We start from the raw sequence: 25779 nt of genomic DNA, 5'->3' as shown, positions 1-25779 counted from the left end.
TAGCCATTTCAAATCCTCAAAAAAATGGCACTCCAGCATGTAAAAATGTAAAGATATGCTGTGGCGGACTTGTTCTTATGGTAGGTCATAAAGGGTTAAAAGCAGAACAATGCTCTTTGTCAAGGAGGGTCTGTTAAAGTAAGGGTGGGCTGCACACATTTTTAAGTTGCCAACTTGGTAGTCCAGATGTCAGAAAACTGGGCTAGAGTTTTACAACAATGCAGAGTGTTTTAATCACAGCAAGCACTACAGAATAAAACACGGGTCTGGGGTCCTCCAGGAAATTTTCAGCATGTAACACTGACCTTCCCGAATTCTGGGGAATATTTATACACAAATCTGTTGGAGTAATTCAGAAACACAAGATTATTGATTATTAATTAAAAAAAAAAATCAGTGCTTCTTTTATAAGCTGATGTTACTTTTATCATTTTTTTTATCTAAAAGGTTTTATCCATCCATTTTCTACACCACTGATCCCATCTGTGTTTTCAGTGTATATGCAGGAATCTTAAAGTTAATTTTAATACCTTTTTAAGACTTTTTCAAGACCTTCTCAATATTTTTTAATACCTCACCGCCACTCCAAGCTGTAACCATTTACATCAGTGATATTTTTAACAGTTTTAGTTTGTGATAAAGACTATAGACCACTATGATACAACAAAATTCAAAGAGGCTGGGATAGTAAATCTTTGGGCTTCTGAATTTCCACCCACCCTTCCACCCACTCTGGCGCTCTCAGAGACAATTTACGAATGCACCCACAATAGCCTAGTTTTTTATGTACCTGTTCATCTTTGTTTTTTAATAAAAATGAATAAATTCACACACGATGTTTTTGGGACTCAAACTCTTGGACAGCTAATTCAGAAAAAATACTTCCAAAATTTAAGACTTTATAAAGTCGTGATAAGACTTTTTAATACTTTTTAAGGATCTTAATTTTCCCGAAATTGATTTATCACCTTTTAATAATTTTCAAGACCCCGCGGATACCCTGGTTTCATATAAAACACATGAGAGGTCTGTTACTGCTTTAACACCTAAAAAAAAGAAGTACAATATTATCGGCCTGATATCCGTGTTGGCAGATATCAAAATTTCTAATATGTTGGCCGTGAATATCAGCATTTATCAGCTGTAAAATTTGGCCATACATACTAATACATGAGCGGAGTTTTCGGCTGGACCAGCAGACCTATGTGAGTTGAGATCTTTATTTATCCTCATTCTTTAAACTTTTAAGTGTGTTTTAAGAAAAGTTTGCTTCTTTTATCATCCTCAAACCTTAAATTCTGTTCAAAGGACTGAATTTTCAGTTATGTAAAACATTTAAATATCATTATCGGCTAAAATGAATCTGTAAATATCGGCATATCGGATATCGGTAAAAATCCAATATCGTGCATCCCTACGAAAAAATAAAGACTATCTGAAGCCAACCTTACAAAGAGACAAACATGAAATACTCTGATCTAAATGAGGAGATTCACTTGTTTACACTGCTCAGAAAGATTTTCTAAATATTAGCAACCTTTATCACTCTGAAAAGCACAGAAAAGAAATCATAGAATCATGAAACTTTGGCTAAAAGACCAAGACTGGATGAAGACACGTCAAAATAAATGGGCTCTCACTGCTAAAAATCTGACTTTTTAAGAATTTGTGAGGCTTTAAATTTATAATGTCCAGTTTAAGACTTTTTAAGGATCAGGGGAATCCTGGAAGAGCATCTGAAGCCCCTTTTACAAAAACACATAAAGAAGAAAGCACAGCAGTGGTGTTACAGGCCACAGAGAGGCTGAGGCCTCATCCACACCTGAGAAGGTATTTTTAAAAATGGAGGTTTTCCTGTGCGTGTTGGTCTTTAGTACTTAAACCAACAGAAAACGATCCTTTTTCCAGAGAAGATTTTTAGACACTCTGTTAAGTGAGTGTGTGTGGATCAGTTTTTCTGGTTTCTGGTTGGAGCACAGATGTGACTAAAGAGTGCATCCCTCCTGGAGCTGTCTCCATCTTCAAACCCTGCTCACCTCACAGGACTTCACTGACTCCTATTAAACTGAACAGAAAAAAATCAGCCGATAGTTTCGTCTTTCATAAACCTTTATAGACTCACAGTGATGTGGCTGAAGAGTCTGAAGGTGGAGGTGCCACCGCCTGAGGTGGTGCTGATGTGGTCTGATGATCGTCTCACCGAGCCGCTCTGCCAATCACAGCTGCCGTCCTTACCTGCAGAGATCACCTGACCCTCCCGGTTCTTCAGATACACCGGAGCTTTAATGCCGTACCTGCAGAGAGAACAGGCAAAGTTGATATTTTCTACTTTAATGTAGAGGAAACTTAAGGGAATTTGGGTCCAACCCAACGATAAAGTCATTTGCACAGCAAAGTTTTTGGGCTAAAAGTCTCCTAAAACAGAAAACATCAAAGTTTTAAATTTCCTTTCATAGGGAGCACACGTAACCTTGCAGAACAGATGGATACGCCCGTTTCTGTGTTTCTCACCAGCAAATCCATCTTGCAAAGCTCCTGTCTGGGGCAGTACTTTCTGGCGCGGCGAAGTCGTGACGTAAGCAAGCAGCAACAAGAGGCCGGTGCAATTATGGCAGAAGACATTAGCATGGATGCTGCTAAAGCACCAATTTTATCAGAACTTGACGACATTTCTTGGTTAAAAGAAGAACAAAGAACAGCAGTGAGTTGTTTTCTTTTTAAAAACGTTGTGTACTGACATGTCTACAGTCGTGTTATGCAGCTCTAATGGAGTTCAATCCCTCTATAGGGGCGCATCTCGCTGGCCGCTATTACGTGTTTTGTTGCTCTGGTTGGCCCATAAAGATGTGACAGAATATTCATCCAATCACTCCTCGAGTTTTTCTTTCAAAAGCTCTGCCCTTTGCCCTTTCCCAAACACTGTATATCGAAGGTTTTCCACATTGATGTGTGAAACAAATCCATTTGCTGTGCCGGGTTAGAAAACACCAAAACAGGACTAGAACAGTGTGTGCAAGTATAGACCATATTTCAACATCTGGCTGTCTGCTCATGCTGAAAGTTAAAAAGGGGTGAAGGAAGATCATTGTGACCCAATGCACATCTAGAATTATAGATCTACTCTAAATATCTCAAATAGACCCTGATGCACTATCTTTAGTCTAAATATTATCCAAATCAGCTACTTTAAATTAATTATATCCACTTTAGTGGGTTTTTTTGGCTGTTTTGTTTTCCTGCTGCCTTATACGACAATGGTTAGCTGGCAGCTAACAGCTAGCAACATTAAGCCTGCTTAGTCATCAATGGGTGTAGCAGGTAGCTAACGGTTGGTTGACTGGGTGGGTGGGTGGATGGATGAATGGGTGGATCGATGGCTATTAATCCAAAGGGAAATTCAAGAGCCACACTGCCTTGTTTATTCTACAGTCTCATTGACCGAGTGATTTTTGGAGTTCTGAGAGTAGATTCTGGTTAATGAATCTGTTCAAGTGTTGGGTTTTTGTGTTCGTCTGCTCACACTAAGAAAGAAAACTTTTAAATCTGTGAGTTTATCACGGGTGAACTCATTGACATTTTCAAATTGATGGAGATTTAAAAAATCTTTTAGTTTGTGCCAGACTTTAGATGATCACCTCCAGTTTTTTTTTTATTGATATCGATAGTTCATTCTCCATTTAATGTATGTTATATTCACAACACAGAGCTCTATTACTGCCACAAGGAAACAAATCAAATTCTGTCTTTAAGGGTCAAATGTGGATTCATCAGCTGATAAAAATGTTCAAAAACAATCTCCTACTGACAATAACTACAAACCAAAAACATTTAAATAGTTGACTGTAACTCATTGAGTGCCATTGACGTATATATACGTCATTTAAAAACCAACGCTTGAGTGCCATATGCTTAAATATACGTCAAAGTTTTTTTTTTTTGGCGGCTGGCACAAGGGGGCGCTCCCACGCTCAATGTGAGTAATTTTGGGGCTTCTGGGATACGTAGTCAGGACCCCAGGAGACACTGGGGTCAAAGAGCAGAGCGATCGTTGCGTAGGTAGTCTAAGCTAAAAGTTCTAACTTAGACGCTGGAAGAAACTTTAAACTTTTGCCTGAGAAATCGCTTACTCACTGAAACCCACACTGAACGACAGCGAGTCCAGGGATCGGCGCTTTAATTTATCCGTCTATGCCGACCAAGAGGCTAAAGAATGCTGCGAGGTCTCCCCCGCACGTCGGAGAAATAAGGCAGCCTCTCGCCAGCTGGATGCATACAGCAACAAGCAGGAGAGGATGTGGGCGTATAGGGGGGTCCTGTGGAGGCCGTCAAGTTCCAGAGTGTGAATGGCAAGACAGTGACTGGAAGCATTGTTATTTATTTTACAATCAAATAACATTTGTAATACAATTTCAGATGTCTTTTATGTCATTAAAGGCAATATTATAACATTCAAATCACTGTTTTGCTTGATAGACTCTCTTTCACAAAAATGCATTTTTCTCAGCTTTCAAGAAAAAAAGTGTTTTTTTTGGTGAAACTAGCCTCTATTCAACTAGATAAATCAAGAATGATGAAACAGGGAGTTTCTTCTTTCATTTGAGCTATTTGGTGTTTTCAGAATCATAGTACAAAATATTCTGTGGGTCTTGAAAGATGACTCAAAATGGCCAAAAACGCTGGCACAAGCCACTTTCCATTTTATAAAAGGGCTGGCACTCAGTGAGTTAATGTGTCATTATGTACCCCCCCACACACACACACACACACACACCCACCCACACACCCACACACAAAAAAGGATTGAGTCGTTGTCTTACTCAGGTACAAACACCAGCACGCCGTTGTCTCTGATGGCATAGATGATGGCGTCCGCCACACAGTGTGGGTCGATCTGGGGGTCTCTCTCTTTGAAGAAGAGACACTGAAACAACTCGATGGAGAGTTTCTGGGCCTGCTTCGCCGCCTGGATGGACCAATCAGAGACCAGCCAGAGAGCAGTGATCAGAAGAGTTCTACTGGTACAGATCCAGAGCAGAGAATCATAGAAACAGCTCTGACCCGGTTCTTGTGGTTGATGTGCTGAGCCATCTCATCCAGCTCTTTGTGACCCGCCAGTGGTTTAACAAGCTCCGCCTCCTGGTCCATGGCGATGGCTGCTGTGAGGAGGCGATGCACCACGATGTCGGCATAGCGACGGATGGGTGAGGTGAAGTGTGTGTAGCGGTCCAGAGCCAAACCTTAGAAAGAGAAAAACAGAGCATAATTCTTTGGAGCCATTTTTGTGAAGACTCTGGGTCTGAAGCATTGACTGTAAAAGAATTGGACAAACCCTGTGTGACGTCAGCTGTCTGCTTACAGACTCAAACGGCTCTTAAAACCAATCTGCGGCGGCTTCCATATTTAAATCGCAGTCTCAACTGAACTTTGGATCAACCTAACGGCCCGCCCACTAAGCTCGACTTCCTGTCAGCTAGCTAGCATTCTGGTTGACAGAAACATAGCTTCTGCCTGTCGAGCTATCTGTCAATCAAATGAGACGCGGCAATCAGTCCGCAGTGAGGTTTTTGCTAAATATAATCTCAATGGTTGTAGTACAAAAAAATTCACCCCCTGTACAGTGAGAGCACATGAAGACATTAGCTAATGAGACACGTTTGGTTTTTTGAGCCAGGCTGTAAACCAGTTTATTTCTAGTGTGAAACCGGCTTTTTAACAGGTGATCAGACGGGACTTCTGGTGTTCCTGCAGCCAGCCTAAAGTTGACACTCATTGTATTGCAATTTTTTGCACTTCCGCATTGGCTTTATTTTTCAGAACTGGAGGTTGCCACTTGGTCTGAAGCTAAAGGGGAACATACATTACTGCAGTGGCTAGCAGGGGGGACTCCACAGGCAGTCTGATTGTTTAGAGTTCTAGTATGAAAGCTCTAATTTTTCACTGATTTATTCCCTCAGATAACATTTTCCTTGTGAGTTTATGTTCCTAATTTCCAGTTTTAACTCTTCTTTAATGCAGACTTTAGTCTGTACTAACAGACACTCTGATGAGGTATTAGTTTAGCATTCTGGTTATCTCCAAGCCAGGTTATTTAGATAATAAATATATTATTTTCATATATTTTACATGATATTTTTCATGCAAAAGTTAGCATAAAAACTAACAATATACACTGCCTGTCTTGGTCAGGATTCTTAACCCGTTTTACTTCTGGTTAAATAAATTTAGATGATAAAAAATGTCACAAGCACATATGTACACTGCTAGAACGGTCCCTTAACTCTCCTCAGTTCCACCTTTTCATCCAAACATGGTCACGTCAAACAAACCAGATCTGAGTGAATTAATCTGGATTGAACATTAGGGCTGACGGTGTGAAGCAGAGGCCTTTGACATGTGACTGCAGGAGGTGGAAACAAGCTCCCCCATCCTTTTGCCTAAGAGAGAAGCGTCTCTACCACTGATCCATTGCCACCATTAAAGAGTATACAACTGCTATTTTAAAGGGATATTTCTGTATTTTTGAAGTTGGGTTGTATGAGGTATTTGGCTAAGGTAGTGCCATTAGCCTCCAGAGACAATGTTGGCTCAGCTGTGCTCTATGTGGAAAATTTTTGAAGTGGTTTATTTTTTACCCAGAAAGCCTCTGTGTTTGGTACTACCTTGGAATGTGAACTTCTGCTACAGGCAACGATTTCTCCCCCTCAACAGCTAACTCAGCTGAACCACACTAAAATGAGTGATTTTGACTTGAGTGATGATGAAGTACTGTGGATATGAGGGGATACTTTCATGAGCCGGAGTACTCAGCGGGATTTCTACTAAATGGAGACTTGACAGAAAGAAAGAGAGAGGAGAGAACCTTTCATGGAGACTGGGGAGCAGGAGAGATACCAAACCATGTGGTGGTGTAGCTATATAAACTGTGAGCTCATGTCCACGAGAGCTGCTGCTGTCAGGAGTGGGACTTAGCTCCAAAACTTCTTTAGGCCTTTTCCGATGGAGGATAGCGGTTGACAGATGCCTGAAACCTGCATCATTCCCCATCTCTGTCCTACTAAACACCAGTATTTTACCAACTTTCTTTAACTTTCTGAAGATAAATTGGAGAACCTGACACTCACCAGAAGAAATGTAAATTTAACACCCAGGTAAGTTTATGAAAGTGGAAAATGAGCTGAAGTAACCAGCTTTAGTTTAGTTACTGGCAAACACAAACAGCTGATCAGATACGAAGAGGTGAAAGAGGATGTAGCTGAATAGTGCCCCATTTTTACTGTCAACTCACTGAATGAGACGGAGCTGCCATACTCGTCTGCTGCTCTGTATAGCCTAGTGTCTCCAAGCAGTTCTGTTTGAAGGGGCGACGCTCATTGACATCTCTGGAGATGAATGCCACTACTTTTGCCAAGTACCTCAACAACCCCAACTTCACAAATAATGTAATATCCCTTTAATGTGGAACAGGTTCATGTTTTTGCTTCAGATCCTGTAGAGGTGTTGGCTGTTTTACCATAATGGTAGAACTGGTCCTGGGACAGCACACCAGTAGAGAAATAGAGAGCCTCAGACATGGCTGTGGTGGCCATCATCCTCAGCAACCTGTTCACCAGAGGGTCCTCGGGGTCCACAGCCCGGTCCAGAGACTCCGCTAAGGCCTTGTTAGTCCTGGAGGAAGAGGATTACCTGTTTAGGTGTGGTTTAACTGATTGATTATTCAATCAGCGGTGTGCTGCTGTTATTGTATGAATGCAGGAGAACCGGAGACACACATATGGGACATTAAACAAGAAGAGAATCAAGACTGTGATTTCATTCTCAACACTTCAACTCGATATTTCCCACATCCAGGATATCCTCAACAATTTAAGTCAATCATACAGGCGCATGTTTGATTCATGTTCTTCCTGACTGGGCTGCCTCCAACAGAAAACCCACATTAGCCAACTGGAGCAGCAGACTATGGAGCGTCTCCATCCTGATATAGTTAAAAACTGAGGAGCTTGCTCCAAAAACTGATTTTCACTCTTAATATTAATTCAAGTATTTTTAGCAAGTATTTTGTTTCTCAAACAACGTCCATGTGAAGTGTGTCCTCTTCCTCGGCCTCTAAAGACGCTCAGTCACCTGGTATTGATGGAGAACCCTCCAGCCGCGGCACTCTCCACAAGCTGGCTGAAGAACTGCTCCCGTGGTGGAGGGTGACACCGAAGTAGAGCCTGATGGGGGAACGTCTCCTGGATCTTGCGTGCCACCCAGTGGTTGGCATAGATCATACACTCTGCTACCGTCTCGTGGACCTCGAGAGGCTGACGAGGGACAAGTGCTGTGATGTTCTTCTCCTTGTCCAGCTGGGCTCGAACCTTATGGTGGAGGGATATGTTGTATTTATTAGGTGTGGACTCAGGAGTTGATTTATTTAAAAACCGGATGCAACTGATTGATTTGATTACTGGGCCAAGCATTAACATCATATCAGTTCCAAAAAAGATTTACAAGACATTGTTATAAACTCATGCCACAACCAGCCAATGACATGGAAGTCTGAAAAGCCCCTGCAGCTGTGAGAAGCACGAACTTTTGCTTTCAGCGTCTGTGATGGTCTGTAATGCTACACCTAATCTCTACTTTGTAGAGTGATTTTCGTGCCAGTACTATCACCACTTTCCTGTTTGTTTGAGTATAGCTGTGCTGTTTTCAGCCCACAAGTTTGTGATTTTGTTTCTTCATTTGAGGTTTAAAGGATTTAGGTATATTTTCATGTACTGTCTGCTGTCTAACGGGACAAATGATTTAAACAGCTGTAAATTAAGAATATCTTCAATATCTGGACTGGCACATCTCTGAAATCAGAGTTAAATGAACCATTTTTGCAAAAAAGCACTGCTTAAACACAAAGACAATATCTTAAAAAAGTAAAACAGAGGAAATATGAATGAGAAATTCACAATACCTCCACCCCTTCCAGCTCCAGAGCGCCTCCTCTGTCCCTCTGAGCCCGCAGGTGTCTGGCTACGTGTGTTAGCATTTCCAGAGCCTGTGTGAGCTGAGCGAGCTTAGCATCCCTCTCCTCAGATGTGACCTTGGTCAGTTCCGGTACTGTGGCTTCCTCTCCATTGAGGAGTGCCTGAGCCAGCTCATAGTGGAGCTGGTAGGAGGAGCGGATAATTGTGCGGCCATACCACACCTTTGTGACTTCCAAGGTCTCTGCCTCGAGCTCCCACAGCACGCTCATCGCATACCTGGGACAGGTGAACAGAAATGAACAGCTAGCGCTCTCTGATTTCCTCTTATTGCATTCAAAAGCTGGAGCCTTCAGCGTTAACACATCCATCACAACGAAAAACTCTGACCAGTTTACAAGATTTTTCTACCAGCTTGCTTGCCCATATTTAATGTGTTCTTGTGTTTAAATTTTTATTGGCATTAATTGAGTGCTTTTTGTCGTTTTAGATGCACCATAGTTTCAACATACCAGGGATCTGGATGCTACCCAGTGAAGTGTCTCCCAGCAGTCCACCACTGCTCCTTAATGTCTCATTTCACATGTGAACAGGATTCAGAAACACCGCTGTCTTCTCCGGGCCAAAGCTCATTTAAAACAGACTGAGGCAAAATGGAAAACTGTTCTGAGGTCACATGAATAAAATTTGAAATTCTTTGTGGAAACCACAGAGTCCGTGTCCTGTGGACTAAAGAGGAGAGGGAGCATCCAGCTTGTTCTCCTGGCTCAGTTCTAAAGCCTGTATCTCTGATGGTATGGGGTAGCATTAGTGCCTATGGCGTGGGCAGCTCTAACATCTGGAAGCAAGCAGCAACAAGAGGCTGGTGCAATTATGGCAGAAGACATTAGCGTGGATGCTGCGAAAGCACCAGTTTTATCAGAACTTGATGAAATTTCTTCATTAAAAGAAGAACAAAGAACAGCAGTGAGTTGTTTCATTTTCAAAAACTACAAAAGTCATGTACTGACATGTCTACAGTCGCCATGGTTCGTGTTATGAAGTTCTCTATGGAGTTTGAGTTAGAGAATGGAGTCAAAATAAATAAAGGTATAACATTTTACAAATTAAAATATTACAAACTACTAATGAAAGTAAACAAACTACTCCTTCTACCATGAACTGCATGTACTGTGCATCTTCTTTCCTCATGCAGTTCTTTTTCAACATTTATCATGTCAGCTTTTTAGAGCAGAGCCTGCTCCTCACTCATCAATCAATCATGGCAGGTGAAAGGGTTCAACTTCCTGGAAAGTTGAACAGAAGATAGTTGACAACCTGAGGGAGAGGAGAGACCTGCTAGCCAAGGCTCAGGGACATGGTTGAATGAGGATGTTGATGATTTTGATTTGTTTTACTGATGATCTAACAAACTAATATTAAATATTCAACTTAAGGCAAAGGCAGTTTTCTCAGATGTTTGAAATTTCAGATTATTTTGTAAGCCTCTTCAGTATTTACTTCAGTAAAAAGTGCTGATACGTATAGTGTGCAGAGTTCCAGAAGCCCCACAAGGTCTTGGAGACAGTTTTTAAACAGTACTACTGGTTTTAGTGGGTGTTTACTTGGCAGCCTTAGGTCTAAATGGTTAATCTATAAAAGTGTAACAGCTTTAAAATAATCTGTCCTAAGGTCTGCATCATAAATGTGTTTCTTTAACTTTATTTGATAACCTAAAGCAAACCGAGAACATTGTCAGTGTGGATTTCATTTGTTTTGAAATGGAAAATAACTGACTTCCTGTGATTAAAAATGACATTAACTATCAGTTTAGGGATGAACCATATTAAAATGGTGCTGTTTGATAGCCCTATGTAAAAATGCTGTAGACACTAAGAGAGTAAATAAAAAGGAAGACACGAAGAGTTTCTCACCTGTCGACTCCTCCCAGCAGCGAGCAGAGGTCTGCACTGAGGATGGCAGGTAACATGTCATACCTGCGGTCTGCCAGGTAGTAGGTGGTCGCTCTGAGGAAGAGATAAATACGATTAAACATAAATAAAGGCATCAGAGATAGTAGATATCAGAGTTGGTCTGCTGTTCTGTCTCATTTTCATCAATACCTGCTGCTAAGTAACTGTTGCTAATGTTGGGGAATAAGTGCTTTTTTCATGAATTATTAAATGTCGGTGAAAGTTTTTAAAATCTCTGGAATCTGGTGAAAAGTTCTAATTAAAATTTAAAGTGCTCTAAATACCCATCATTATCTTTGCTGCTTAACCCATTCAGGGCCGCTGGGGGCTGAAGTCAATCCCAGCTCTCATTAGGTGAGATGTGGGTACACCCTGGACTGGTTAACAGTCAATCACAGGGCTGGCTTTAGAGAGACAAACACTTTAACACCTACAGGCAATTTAGACTCACTAATTAACCTAACGAGCATGTTTTTAGACCGTGGGAGGAAGCCCAGGTAGGAGAGAAATCATGCACCGGGGCAACATGAGGAACAAAGTTTACATTTTTGCTTAAATTTAACTAAAACTTTAACTTAAGAAAGAAATCAAATTAGTTTTTGTTTTTTTAAGCAAACTGAAGCTGCTTTAAAAAATTTAACAATAAACTGTAGACCACTGATCATCAACTGGCGGCCCGGGGCCATATCAGGCCCCCAAAGCTTCCTGTCCCGCCCCCGAAAGATCATTAAAATCAGAAAAGGAGGAAAGAAGATGTTGTGGTTATAAGAGTATCCTTTGGCTTTAAATGTATGCAGCTGTTAAATCCTTCCCACAAAGAATTAATATGGAAACAGTTTTAGAATTACTTAAAATTTGATCTGTTTTCACTGAAATTTACTGTCATAATCAGTAGATAATTAAAAAAGGGTTAAGGTTGGCAGAAATGCTCCAAAAATGACCAGATAAAGTGGAGAAAAGAGGTTAGAGAGTAGCAAGGATGGGTGATAAGTGGTAAAATGGGACAAAAAGTTGTGAAAAGAGGTTAAAATGTAGCAAAAAATGGTAAAGAGGGGAAAAAAAGGGGCAAAAAGTAAAAAAATCGTCACAATTGACAAAAATTGTGTAAAAAAAGTCATGAAATGAGGTTAAAAAGTAGCAATAATAGAAGAAAAGTGCAAAAATGGATAAACGAGTGGCGCAAAGGGGATAAAACATGCAGGAAAAGTCATTTGAATGGGTTAAAGCAATGACACTCAACGTGTGGCTCTTTTGTGATGATTTGTGGCTCTTTTATGTCTGCATTTGAAATATTACTCCCATTGTTGCCACTTCTTTAGATACTTTTATCCTGCTTTTTGCAATTTTTTGCCCCTTTCTAGCTTTTTTGTCGCCTCTTTTCACCTATTTAAACTGCCCTTTGTAATCAAATGCCACCTAATTCCCATTTTGCCACTCTTTGATGCATTTTGCCCAATTTTCCCACCTTTTTGCTGCTTTTGCCCATCTCAGCCATTTTTCACTCATTCTTTGCCACTGCTTTGCCACTTTTGGACCATTTTTGCCACTTTTCTCCCCATTTTGCCACTTTTCTCCCAGTATTTGCCGAATTTAGTGCATTTTTGTCACTTCTTTTTGTCACTTTTGACCCATTTTTGATGTTTTTATCCTGCTTTTTGCAATTTTTTTTGCCATTTTTGCCACTTTTCTCCCAGTATTTGCCGAATTTAGTGCATTTTAGCCACTTCTTTTTGTCACTTTTGACCCATTTTTGACGTTTTTATCCTGCTTTTTGCAATTTTTTTGCCCCTTATTGCCTATTTTTGCCATTTCCCACCAATTTAGGCTACCTTTTGCAGTTAAATTCCACTTAATTTCCTTTTTTTCACCTTTTTTCTGATTTTTTGCCCATTTTTGTCACTTTTCACTCATTTTTGCCATGGTTTGGCCACTTGTGGACCATTTTTGCCACTTTCTGCCCTTTCTTGCCACTTTTTCTCCCCATTTTTGCCAGTTGTCCCCCAGTGTTTGCCCCTTTTTGCCTATTTTTGCCACTTCTCACCCATTTAAGCTGCCTTTTGCAATTAAATGCCAACTTTGCCTTTTTCCCCACCTTTTTTTTCTGATTTTTGCCCATTTTTCCCACCTTTTTTTGGATTTTTGCCACTTTCTGATTTTTTTTTTTTGCCACCTTAAACTCATTTTTTGGTCACTTCTCACCCTTCTTGCCACATTCTGCCCTTTTCGCCACTTTTCTCCCAGTGTTTGCCGCTTTTTAACCACTTTTGCCACCTTTGACCTATTTTAATTGCTGCTTTTCACCTCTAAGTTTGTGGCTCTCTTGTAGCCAATTTTCCCCATCTTATTTACACTTGGTGTCTATTTTTGCAACTTGTTTTTGCTACTTTTAATCCATTTTTCCTGCTTTTTGCCTTTTTTGAGACTTTTAACACATTTTTGACACTTTTTGCCTATAAAGCCACTTTGTTTGCCACTTTCTACCCATTGTTGCCACTGTTTCTGCTACTTTAACCCAGTTATTCCACTTGTCAATTTTTGCCACTCGTAGTCCATATTTGCACTTTTTTGCCCATTTTTGCCATTTATTTTGCCATTTTTAACCCATTTGCAACACAGATTTCTGCTACTTTAACCTGGTTTTGCCACTTCTTTTTGCCCTTTGTGAACCATTTCTGAAGCTTTTGCCCATTTTTGTAATCTTTTTTCCACCTTGGCTATTTTGCCCCGTTTTTTATTCCAATCTTAACCCATTTTTGCCGTTTTCAACACTTTTAACCAATTTTTGCCTCAAATTCCTGATACTTTTACACATTTCTGCCACTTTCTACCCATTTTTGTCTCTTATCACACTCAATTCTGTTCCATTTAAGTTGCCTCAGATTCTTCTACTTTGTTCGGACATCCTGACGGTTGTGCAAATAATGGTCTGGTTTAGTGTGCCCATCCACTCTGTTCACATCACCAGTTAAAAACTAGTTCTGTTTTAAGAAAAAGGTTTACATTTTGAAAAAGGCCATGTTGCACTAAAGTATACATAAATAGAATTCACTTTTGTTGATTACATAAGAGCAGTTATTATTCAGATGTAAGATAAAATAAGGCTATCACAGCTTAACTTTACAATGGACCATGATTTTGCTGACCTCCATGAGCCTCCTGTTTGATCGGGCCCCAGAAAGCTCTCCCCTTCTGGGCGGCCTTGGTGACAGTGGCCGCTGCACACACTTTAGTAATGCTGTCACATCTCAGCACTTTGTGCTGGTATGGAAGCCACAGCCAACTTTTTAGATGAAAAAATGGTATCAGAAATCCTGGTTTACATTGGATTTTGTGGTTATTTCAATTTTAAAAGGAGAAATGATTAGTGAGGACAGTAAGAGTTAATAACAGAGGTTTAACATCGCCATGACACTAGCATCTCAGTGTTTTTATGAATGTTAAGATTTTAAATAAAATGCAATAAATGCAGTTTTCTTTTTTGTGGAGCAGAGCGGAGGAAAGCAGGAACTACAGTTACTATCAGCCCTTGCTTACCCATCATCCTTTGCACTCCACTTGCCAGCTTGATCTAACAGCATGAAAATGTTGGATGCTATGAGGGGAGAACTGAGTGACAAAGTTATACTGTGGAGGCTCCAAAGACTTTTAAATCTGATGTGTGGAAAGACATTTTAATTTGGTGTCAGGAAATGAAAAAGCAGAAACGCTGATGGACAATTAAAAACATACTCAGATCCGTGAAAATGTGAGCAGCAGAATCCTGCCATGACTAAAGACTCCTAAGAAGGAACGAATCAATGAATACATCAGCAAAGACCTGCAGCTGTTCTCAGTGGTGGACAATAAAGGTTTTAGAAGGTTTTAGAAGTAAACATGCTGAAGCCAAAGCATAAGGATAGATCTTTAGGCCTAATGCACACATACAGCACTTTTTTGCAATGAAAAATGCAAATGTTGTTTAATAAATACTGAAGTCACTGTTTTCCACATCTTCTTTTTTTTTTTTTTTTGATACCATAGTAAAAAGTGAACTGTGGACTGGTTTCTGAGGTGTACCGTATCGTACAGTGAGATTTTGATACCGTTACATCCACTGATGAGCCTTAGTGTGTGCATGGAAATTTGAATGAATCCTTCGACTCACACACCTCCATAGAAAAGAATTAGAAATGTTGATTTTCCTTTTGTTTAGTTAATATTAATCTAATTATAACTTAGAAAAATAATCATGGAGCAGAGAGAACAGTGACATGAGGACTCCTGGGAGGATGAAGAATAAAGTGCATTTCATAGTGAGACCTAAACATCACATAAATACAGAAAAATCTCCTTTTGATCAAGTTAGGTAGCATGCCAAAATGTCTAGATGGAGACTACTGCCAATTACAGAGTAAATATTACACAGTATTTATATTGTGTGGCCTACAGATGCCTTGCCATGAGTCTTAATATAGTGGCTGACTTACTGTGCTGAGGATTTTTCATCTACAGTTGTTAATTTATATAAACACCAGAGCAGCAGCAGCTGTGATGAGGAGAAAGTTACAGGACTGGGAAAATCTACCTATGGGTACTTCTCACTGATTTGGAAAATAATCATGCTTGCTTTGCCTTATAAAATCTTTTCTTTTCCATTCTTCTTTAGACCTGAGACTAAAATCTGATTCAGTACCGTGCGCGTGCCTCCAGGTCAGTGAGCGAGCCCTCGGTGACAAAGTGCGTAACGTCTGCGATATGGACGCCAAGCTCTAGCCACTTCCCTCCAGCGATGCTGTGGATCGACAGAGTGTCGTCCACGTCCTCACACCCCTTTGGGTCGATACTGAACACCAGGTGAGTCTCCCTGAGGTCCCGCCTCTGTCCTACCTGGGCGGGATCCACCATCCATGGCTTCTCCAGGGAGTTCACCGGCATCTCTCTGAGCTGAGGAGAGACATGGAGAGAAAGATGAGGTCACACGAGGTCCTAAAGGTTTGTAGTATGAATTATTCATTCTGCTCTGGGCTGAGATGAGAGCCTGTTTGCCCTGCTGGGACTGTTTTTCATCAGAGGACGTTCTTTACAAAATAAAAGAAGATGAATCTCAGCAGAAATAAAAAAGGTCATTTAATTCTAGCTAAACCTTGGATTGCACTAATAAAAAGAAGAACATTAAAAAGAAATAAAAGGGTTAACAAATGCTGCATGTAGTGAAAAGGAAAGAAATAAGGCAACTCTAGTTCAACAAGCCCTCCAATTAAAACTGTGTCTGGTACTGCAGCTATTCATCCTTATGTCCTCATTGAGCAAACGTACTTTAAAAGAAGAGCAACTCTTTGAACGTGAACTCTCAAGAGACACTTCAAACCTGAGGAACGTGTTCAGGGACATGTCCTGTACGGGGCAACAACACCTTCCTTAATGTTCTTCTCATGAGACAAATGGACTCTTAAAATACAGAAGAGTTAAAGGCACAAACACAGAAGTAATACAACTAAGACACAAAGGAAAAACATATATTACTGGGCACACTCAGATTGATCAGGGACTGATCAATCTGATTTTTTATTAAAAATAGATGATCAGCACATCAGAATTTCTGCTTCTAGTTCTAACTAGTCGCCAAAACCATTCCCTTGTGGTTATAATAAAGGCTGAATGAACAGACAGCCAGCAACTCATCAGCACTGATTGGAGCAATCCCTCCTGGTACTTTGCTCAGAAAATGCTGGCCATGTCCCATCAAAATGAATGGAGGTAAATGGGAAATATTGGGTCTTTAGGGATTTAATAGGTTGGAATTAAAACACGATTGCGGCCTATCCCCATGATGCCGCAATCTAATTGGAGCTGAAGCAGCCAATCAGAGTTTAATGCCCCTCCCTGAAGTTCTCTGATTGGCTGACACTGCGATGTGATCACACTGCAGTCTGCCAGCGCATGGAGGAAGAGTCTGTGAGAGAGCATAGACTGAAACTGAGCAGGTCAGGGTGTCAAACTAGACAGCAATGTAAGAAAATTTCTGAAATGCAAGCCTTGTCAAGCCGGGGTCTTTGGGTGTCTAGATGCCTTGTTAAATATGTCACACTACAAGAGTGTTTGTTGTTCCTGGTTGCAAAATCAGGACCGAGCTTTGATGATGAGCTGCAATGTTGTAGTCTGAGCAGGCTTTAAGTGACATAATATTAAATATATTTCATTTAAGGTGGGGTACATAAATGACACTTTAAAAGACAAGCAAATTTAGTTTTTTGTTTGAAACTGGAATAGATTAGTTGTTTGGTGAATAAAAACAAGACACTGCCCAGTATTTAGTGCCCTGGGCTTCTTTTTTATTGCAGTGGTATCAAAATTGATATCATTTAACTCCAGAGAGGGTATGAATATAAACACAAGATACTTGCTCCCTACTTAAAGGATAACTTCTTGGTGAAGAGATCCCTCAACCACGTTAAGCCCTTGAAAATGGCCCTACAAAGTCAACTGTGCAGACCTATGGGCAGCCAGCCCCCTCTGGTGGTGTTTAGTTCAGTTTGTCCCACAACACCTCCAGAGGGCTGAACACTGAACTCCAGTGTCATTGTAATGAAAATGGTGACCTGGCTATGGACGCCTTACATCTTACTTCTACCAGACAAAGCCTAACTTTTAATCCTCACTGTTCAGCTCTCATGATAAAACATTTTGTAAAACAGAGCCCAGGTTGAAATTTAAGCGTAACATGAGAGCTGTTCAAACATAAAGAGAGGGATGGTTTTCTGTGTTACCTGTGCATCTGAGAAAGGAGGGACATTAATGCAGTTCTCTATAAGGATCGTCTGGACCTCTGTCTCCAGCTCCCCAGCCCGGCCCAAAACCCGCACACTGTGGCCATTAGGGTAGAGAGAAGTGCTTTCCCATGAGTCAATGCGCACCACCACCCTGTGATCCTGAAAAATAAAGAGACAACAGTTCAAACCAGGCAACACTGAGCGTTTTAATAAATAAGCATGAATAACAATGCTGATCATTTTATACGTTCTGAATTAGGACGCAGAGATTATGGATTTTAATGCCAAAATGATAGTCTAAGAAATAAGCTTTGTTTCACAATGATCATGGTTATTTTTCTTTAAAGGGGATGTATTATGCAAAAACCACTTTTCAGGCTTTTCTAACACAAATATGTGTCTCTGGCCTGTCCATAATCCCCTCAAGTACCAGAAAAACCCATTCCCTTTCCCCCTCTTTTCTCCACCTTTCAGAAAATGAGTGTTGAAACAAGTTGTTCTCAGATTTGACATCTAGTGACCTCACCAAAGGCCTAAGCACCCGCCCCCAGGTTTGGTTGGCCCTCCCCCACTTGGAGGAACGTTCCGCCCTCCTCTCCTGATCCTCTCAGCTACCAGCTGAGATGCTGGATAGCTCAGTAGGTTACCCTGCTGACTACGGCCTGGAAGATTGATGGTTTGAATCCCAGTCTAAACTTTGGAAAAAAAGTGTCTGTAATATCATGAGTGCTGCATCCATTTCCTGAGAAGGGTGTGCACAGGGGTGGAGTCAGACAGCTTATTACCATTTAAAGCCACAGACACAGAAACGGCTCGTTCTGAGAAGGGCTGAAACACAGGGGCTTTTAGATATGCAAAAATCCAATACTGGAGTGTTTTTTCAGCAACAAACTTCACAGGCATATTTTAGGGACCTCTAATACCTATAAAAACTTGTCTTAAAATAATAAAATATGTCCCCTTTGATTCTGATGGCCATCATCCAGGCCTGCTCCAGGCTCATGCCCCATCTCTCAGGATATTCTGAACAAAGGCATGCAGAGGTCCTCCTGAAAAGAAGTCACATTCCACGCGCCCCCCTAGACTACCTGTCTCAGTCAGCCAAAACAGTTTAACCGGTCATTGACTCCACAATCAAGTAATCACTCAGAGATTGGCCAATATCATCTCTAAATCACACAAGAACCCGCGTTGGTATTCTGGTAAAATGAGATGAGTTTGATGAGCTCTTAAGAAAACCAAAATTCTCTCAATATCACTAACTCTCTTTTGAGTTATATAGAACGAATAGATGCATGACTGCCCTGTACTTTGCTATTTCATTAAAGACAAACTTATCCTTTCATCAGGGTTACACTATCAACTTCTCCAGATATAATTTGATTTCAAATGAGAAAGTGAGAAAGTACTGTACTGTACAGGAAAGAGCCAGAAGGGTCTCTGCTGAGTCAGGAGCTAGAAAGAGTCTGACTCAACCAGCCAGGTCACAATTATATTTCTAGTGATGTGGACTTTTGTGTATTTTACTTTTTTTTAATGATAGGATCTCTGTCATTTTTCATGTTTAATGTATAAATAGTAAATCCTACATGAACTTCAGCTCAAAAATCTCTTTCTAGTCATCTGACTGCTCAGAGCATTTTATTCTGCAGGCTAGGGATGGGCATTTGTAAGAAACCTGCCAATTCAAGCATCTGTAATGTTAACAATCAATTAATGAGTGTGTTTCTCGATGATTTATTTATTGTCACCCTTCGAAAGCCTAGGGCTCTTAAACATAAACAAGGCATGGTCCCACTCACAATGTCATGACAGTAGATATCGTTGTGCAGTGCAGAGTAAGACATGTTTAGCCTCTTTATTAAATGCCAACATCAAATCGCCTGAATTCCACGTGATCGACCAAATTCTTAACGACCAATTAATCAATCATTTGTTAATTGTTCCCATCCCTACTGCAGGTCAAGCTCTTTCTCTCCAGATTCACACTGATGGTGAAGGCTGCTGTGTGGAGTAACCATCAACAGTAACTAAACTTATTTGTACTCATCCACACACACATGGACATGTGACTGCAGGATCAAACCCCTGGTCTGTCTGGTTGAGAGACAACTGACTCTGCTCACAAAGTCACAGTCACCCTTTTTTTAAGATTTATTTTTGGGCATTTTTGTGCCTTTATTAGATAGAGGAGGATCGTGGATAGAGTCAGAAACATGGATGAGAGCAGGGGAGACACATGCAGGAAAGGGCCACTCTTCTAGGTCCCAGAGTCTGGAGGAGGAGTGGAGAGGCACAGAATCCACATAGCTTGAAGTCCAGTGTGAAGTTTCCACAGTCAGTGATGATTTGGGCTGCCATGGCATCTGCTGGGTCCACCGTGTTTTCTGAAGTCCACAGTCAACACAGCCATCTACCAGGAAATTTTAGAGCACTTCATGCTTCCTTCTGCTGACAAGCTTTATGGAGATGCTGATTTCATTTTCCAGCAGGACTTGGCACCTGCCCACACTGCCAAAGGTACCAAAAGCTGCTTCAATGACCATGGTGTTACTGTGCTTGATTCTGACCTGAACCCTATAGAGAATCTATGGGGTATTGTTAAGAGGAAGATGAGAGACACCAGACCCGACAATGCAGATGACCTAAAGGCTGCTATCAAAGCAACCTGGGCTTCCATTGCCCCTGAGCAGTGCCACAGGCTGATCGCCTCCATGCCATGCTGCATTGATGCAGTAATTCATGCAAAAGGAGGCCCAACCGAGTATTGAGCACATAAAAATCAACATACTTTTCAGAGCCTGACATTTCTGTGTAAAACATCCTTTTTTTATTGATCCTATGTAATATTCTAATTTTTTGAGACACTGAATTTTGGGTTTCCATTATCTGTAAGTCATAATCATCAACATTTCAAGAAATAAAGGCCTGAAATATTTCACTCTATGTGCAACAAGTCTATATAATATATAGGTTTCACTTTCAGAAGAGTGACAAAAAACATTGAACTTTTTCATGATATTCTAATTTTTTGAGATGCACCTGTAAGCCTTTCTTGCCTGCCAGAGGGCGGGTCCATAAGTGTGTGGTATCATAAAATCTATTTTTGTTTCTGTGGTTTCATATTGTTTGATTTTTACTTTTATGGTATCACAGATTTAGACTTATGGACAATGATAACCCAGCTGGAGTCACATGGAGGTAAAGCCCACCTGCAAAGTGTCGGCCTGCTGAGTGCTGATGCGGATCTTTGGGATCCGATGGTCCCAGGGAACAGCCAGGATCCTCTGAGAGTTTCTGCCCTGTGACTGAGTCCCGTCTCTGGGAGGAAAAGTTACCACATAGTCCCTCCAGTTCCTCTGCAGGATGCCCACAACTCGGCCTGAGGGTTTTTAAATCAGACAGCATAACAGAGCTTTGGATTTTGTTTTAAGTGGAGAAATCCAAAACCAAGAAACAAGCTATTCTTTATTTACCATTTAAAAACAGAGCAGCAAAAATGGATCACTGAAATTCTGACATTTAATTTTTTCCTACTTATGTGACCTGGTGCAGGTGTTGTGCTCAGAAAGGCTTCCTAAGAATGAAGCGCCCTTTTCCACACAGTGCACACCATTAGTCTACAACTGCATCAAAATGAGCTGTTTAGCCTCTTAAACCACAAGCTAATATATATCTACCAAAGTTTGTTCCTAACGCTCCAGAACATCATGTACTACAAAATAAAAGCACAGAGAAGATACTACACAGCTTAGTTATTCAGGTTAATGAGTCAGGATTCTCACCTGTAGGCATCGGTTTACTCTCGTTCTCCTCTCCGCTCCTATCCTCACTCTGACCTTCACTCAGAGCGCTGACCTTTCCTCTCCACTCGCTCTTCGGCAACAATTCAACCACAACCACATCCCTGTGCACTGCCCGGTTACGATTCTTCACACCGAACACTAACAAGCCCCCGCTCAGATCTGAGAGAGTGAGAGACCAGGATGAGACGAAGAGGACAGCAGATGTTTGTTCTAAAGGAATTTCACTGGTTCAATGACTACAGCTCAGGGTCTGCAGTTCTGTACCTTTGTTGGTGTCTGACAAACCCTCTGTCAGGATCGAGGCTTCATTCTGAGCTCGGTGCTTGCTGACATTCAGAGTTCCCTGAAAAGGAACAGGAAAATCTGATTTAGAGCTGCAACTACAAACACAGGTGTCACTGGGACGTCGTATAAAATGTGAATTAAAAACAGTGATTACTCAAGTGAATACAGTCAAGAGACAAGAAAGTTAATGTTTAAACCAAAAATTATATGGAAAAACTGTGAATTTGATGAGTGCAACACGTCACAAAAAAGTTGGAACAGGGCAAGAAAAACTGGAAAAGAGGCTGAATGCTTATACCGTGTCTCAAAAGCATGCACGTCAGACATCTTCTTGTATCACGCAGCATTGCAGGCTTACATTACATATTCTGGGGCGCAGATGGCCTAGTGGTTTAAGGCGCACCCCATGTACGCAGGTGGCCCTTTCCCACATGTCTCTCCCCACTCTTGTCCCTGCTTCTGGCTGTATCAACTGTCTTCCTCTATCAAAAAAGGCACAAAAAGCCCAAAATAAATCTTAAAAAACACAAATCTGGTCTGTGAATTTCAGGCTGAGTCTTCAGGAAAATGGAAGAATCCTTTGACGGCTGGGAAACATGTTACCCCAGAAGCACAAAAAATCAATCACAGATATTATTCATGCACACCGTAATCCCCTTTTCTGGTAAAACAAGCTTGTGAGGGATGGAAGTCTAAGGAAACCAAGGAAATATTTCTGTCCAACACTCCTGATGCCTCTTCCTCTTACTTGTTCCTTGCCATCTTTACATGACAAAGGAAGAGCTTTGCACCGTATCATGCTGCTTTGAATGTCTCTGATCTTCAGCCCCTCAGCTCTTCGCTGTTCTATGCTCTCCCCCTCCCCTTCTGCATCATGACAGAGCAGAGATTCATGGCTGAAAACGACCACCAAATTTAAGATATAGTCTTTAAAAGGAACTTTAACTCGGCTCTAGGGATGGGACAAAAAAAAAATCGCGATATTTCCTAGCGTGAGACTGTATCGAAATTTTATTAATTAATAATTTATTTTGTTGGTGCAGTAGTTTGTGGTCTAAGTTCACGACCTGACCACTAGTTGGCTGCAGGCACTTAACGCTTCCCTCTTCTCCTCTCTTTAGACAACAAGATCACGCTAGACTTCTGGTCTGAGCGAGCCGGCTGCTCGTGCCTACCCAGCAGAGCGACTTCTGCTGCATTTATACAGATGTGTGGACCTTTCTTGGCTTCCACATCATTAACACAGGAGTTAGACCGTCGTTTGCAAGATATGCCATGCAAGAATGAAATACTCAGACAACACGACAAATCTGCAAGTGGCATTATAGCATTACAGCTAACGGCTAACGTCAACAAACCAGCCTGTGGAAGCTACCGCTGGTCTCTGCTCATGCAACCATAATCACAGTCAATACTTTCTTTTACTTGTAAGGACCTGTTCCGTGTAGTGTCACTAAGAATGATGGCTTCCGTAAAAACGATAAAAAAACACTGGCTTATCACGTCATGCCCTCCTCAACACAGTCCGTCTGTCTTTAGCTGGATGTGATGATCAGCTGGTCTCTCATAGTCTCCCTCCACAAGCACCTTGTCGTGATGTCATGATATAAAAATGGATATAATGTGAAGTATAAAAGATTAGAGTACATTTATTTTGATTTTATATTGATTTATTCCCCTTTTCTTGAAAAAAAACAGCAGCTTTTAAATTCAGTACAGCAAATGGGGAAAATGCGAGATGATGCAGGACTACATATTTTTATATAGCTTTATTCTGTTTTGTTATATTCCATATTAACTTAAAATTAGTATATATATATATATATATATATATATACAGTGCTTAACAAATTTATTAGATCACCTGTCATATTTGTCTCAAAGACCATCCAGCATCATGAAGTGCTTTAATGCCGACTCTTTCATTTTCAGCGAACTCTCCATGTTTTACCATTTTGAACAGGAATGGGGAATTTCAAACTGAATTCATCCAAATTTGAGCCAGCTCACTGGGCTTCTCTGAGAAGTCAGAAATAAATCAAGCATAACATTCAACCACTAAAACTCGTTTTCTGTTCAGGAATGCAAGTAAATAACTGTAATTTGACATATTAATCAAGAAATATTAATGTGCTTTACATTTTTTTTTTTTTGTGAATCAGTAAATTTGAAAATTCATGGATAACAATAAAAATGATATTTTAGCATTGAAAATATCATTTGGGTTAAAGAGCTTCTACATATTGGTGTATTAACCATTGCAGAAACATGAAAAATGATTTTGGTAATTACCAATGTTGTTAATTTAGGGCAGCTGTGGCAGAAACCTTACTTTGGGTGGTGGTCTAATAAATTTGTGAAACACTGTACCTATATATATATATATATATATATATATATATATATATACACTGTATAGACTTTATGCACTCTATGTTCAGTCTTCAGCTCAGTCTGTCAAATTCTGTGAAATTGACACTAAATTGCAGTAACTAAATTGAGAAATCCTGCACTTGACCATTTTACAACTATTTTGAATTCTCTAGTGAGGCATATTTTGTGATGTATTGTTATACAATTTTCTTGCAATATATCGATTATCGCAGTATCTCTGTATCATGATAATATCGGTAACGTGGACCAGGTATTGTGTATTGTATCATGAGGTACCCTGTGATTCCCAACCCTTCTCGGCTCTATAGAACTGCTTTGTGTTTCCTAAACTGTTCGGGTGTAGTGACAGTCTGCAGTGAAGACAGTGATGAAGTCCTAGTAATGCTCTCTATATTGGTCCCCAAAAGTCAAGAAATAATGAAGAGATGTCTCTTTGGACTCTTGGAAAGTGTGAAAAACCTTTGACATTTAATAAACTGAACAATAACTGAAGACCTAATAAAAAGATCCTGGTTCCTCACCTGTTTCTCTCCTTTGTGATTGGACAAAGGTACATTATGTTAAACTTGATCTAATCTAATGCTACTGTGTCCGTCTGTCATTCCTGCTGAAGTAAATAAGCTCCTCACAAGATGGAAAATCTACTTGACATTTTATTATTGCAGAAGCAATTTAAGAGTCCTTTTCTTCTGTCCTTTAATGAAAAAACAGATATGAAGTTGCAGTCATTAAATTCAGAGTAACTGTACTGATACCTTAAAGTAACGTCCAGATTTGATTCCAGCCTCCAGGATTTCAGCGGGCAGATGCTCTGTGTACTCTCTCTGTGAGCCCTCACTCTCCTTTTCCTGCAGTGCCTGAGAGATGGAGCTGTACAAATCATGAGCTGCCTGCAGGTCTGGCCAGAAGTTCTGTAAGAAATCCTGGAAAACAAAGACACAAATGTTGGCAGTGACTCTGCCGCACAGTCCACAGCTGAAGCATCCCCTACATCACACACCCCAATGTGCACGAGATAACAACTCATTCTAGCTAGACCCGTATTAAAATGCAACAATCTGGTATCATGGAAAGCCTAATACACTCCAGGGTCCGATGTTAAGGTTTCTGCCTACTTGCCCTTCAGGGCAAGTGCTTCCCAAATCTACTTGCCCCATCTAAATTCCTATTTGCCCTGTCTAGGAGGTACTTTTTCTGGCTGGTAATAATACAAACTCAGAAATATTTTTCTCGTAACTGATGAAACCAACTATTCTCAGAGGAGGTCAGCAAAACACTGACACTAGAGAGGTGGTGGGGTCTGCTACCAATGCACCAGGTATAAAATGGTGCTTTTCTTCTGTTTTTATTTGGTTTATTCCTCATGAAACTGAAGGAATTTTGCTGACACATGAAAATCAACCAATTAAGATTTTTCTTGTTTGATTAAAAATGTCTTCCCTCAAACTACATAGTGCCCCTTTAAAATGCTATTTCACAGTTGCACCATGTAACTGTAACAGTTAGACCAGTGGTACTCAACCTTAATCTACCAAAGAGCCACATTGTCCAGAAAATACTTTAGCGAGAGCCACAATACAAACCAGGAATGTAAGGTAGATAATAGATCAGTTAATCTGTAGTTAAAATGAAA

General features: G+C 40.6%; 1 protein-coding gene across 1 annotated transcript in view; it reads right to left on the bottom strand.

Annotated features, from left to right (window-relative positions):
* The window catches only part of dis3l (DIS3 like exosome 3'-5' exoribonuclease), a 41570-nt gene that overhangs the window by 2692 nt on the left and 13099 nt on the right, over window positions 1-25779 (bottom strand). The window contains exons 5-17 of the mRNA XM_041789477.1: window positions 24902-25069; window positions 21732-21810; window positions 21447-21626; window positions 20874-21043; window positions 17659-17820; window positions 15585-15835; window positions 10874-10966; window positions 8951-9239; window positions 8125-8360; window positions 7511-7665; window positions 5059-5237; window positions 4818-4963; window positions 2123-2294 (exon numbers count right to left, since the gene is read on the bottom strand). Coding sequence (XP_041645411.1) covers window positions 2123-2294; window positions 4818-4963; window positions 5059-5237; window positions 7511-7665; window positions 8125-8360; window positions 8951-9239; window positions 10874-10966; window positions 15585-15835; window positions 17659-17820; window positions 20874-21043; window positions 21447-21626; window positions 21732-21810; window positions 24902-25069 — 2280 coding nt within the window. The remainder of the gene's footprint in view (window positions 1-2122; window positions 2295-4817; window positions 4964-5058; window positions 5238-7510; window positions 7666-8124; window positions 8361-8950; window positions 9240-10873; window positions 10967-15584; window positions 15836-17658; window positions 17821-20873; window positions 21044-21446; window positions 21627-21731; window positions 21811-24901; window positions 25070-25779) is intronic.

Source organism: Cheilinus undulatus, linkage group 1 (assembly GCF_018320785.1).
Source record: "Cheilinus undulatus linkage group 1, ASM1832078v1, whole genome shotgun sequence".
NCBI classification, from domain to species: Eukaryota; Metazoa; Chordata; class Actinopteri; order Labriformes; family Labridae; genus Cheilinus; species Cheilinus undulatus.
Note: the sequence above shows the minus strand (reverse complement) of the source record. Positions and strands in the feature narration are given on the sequence as shown.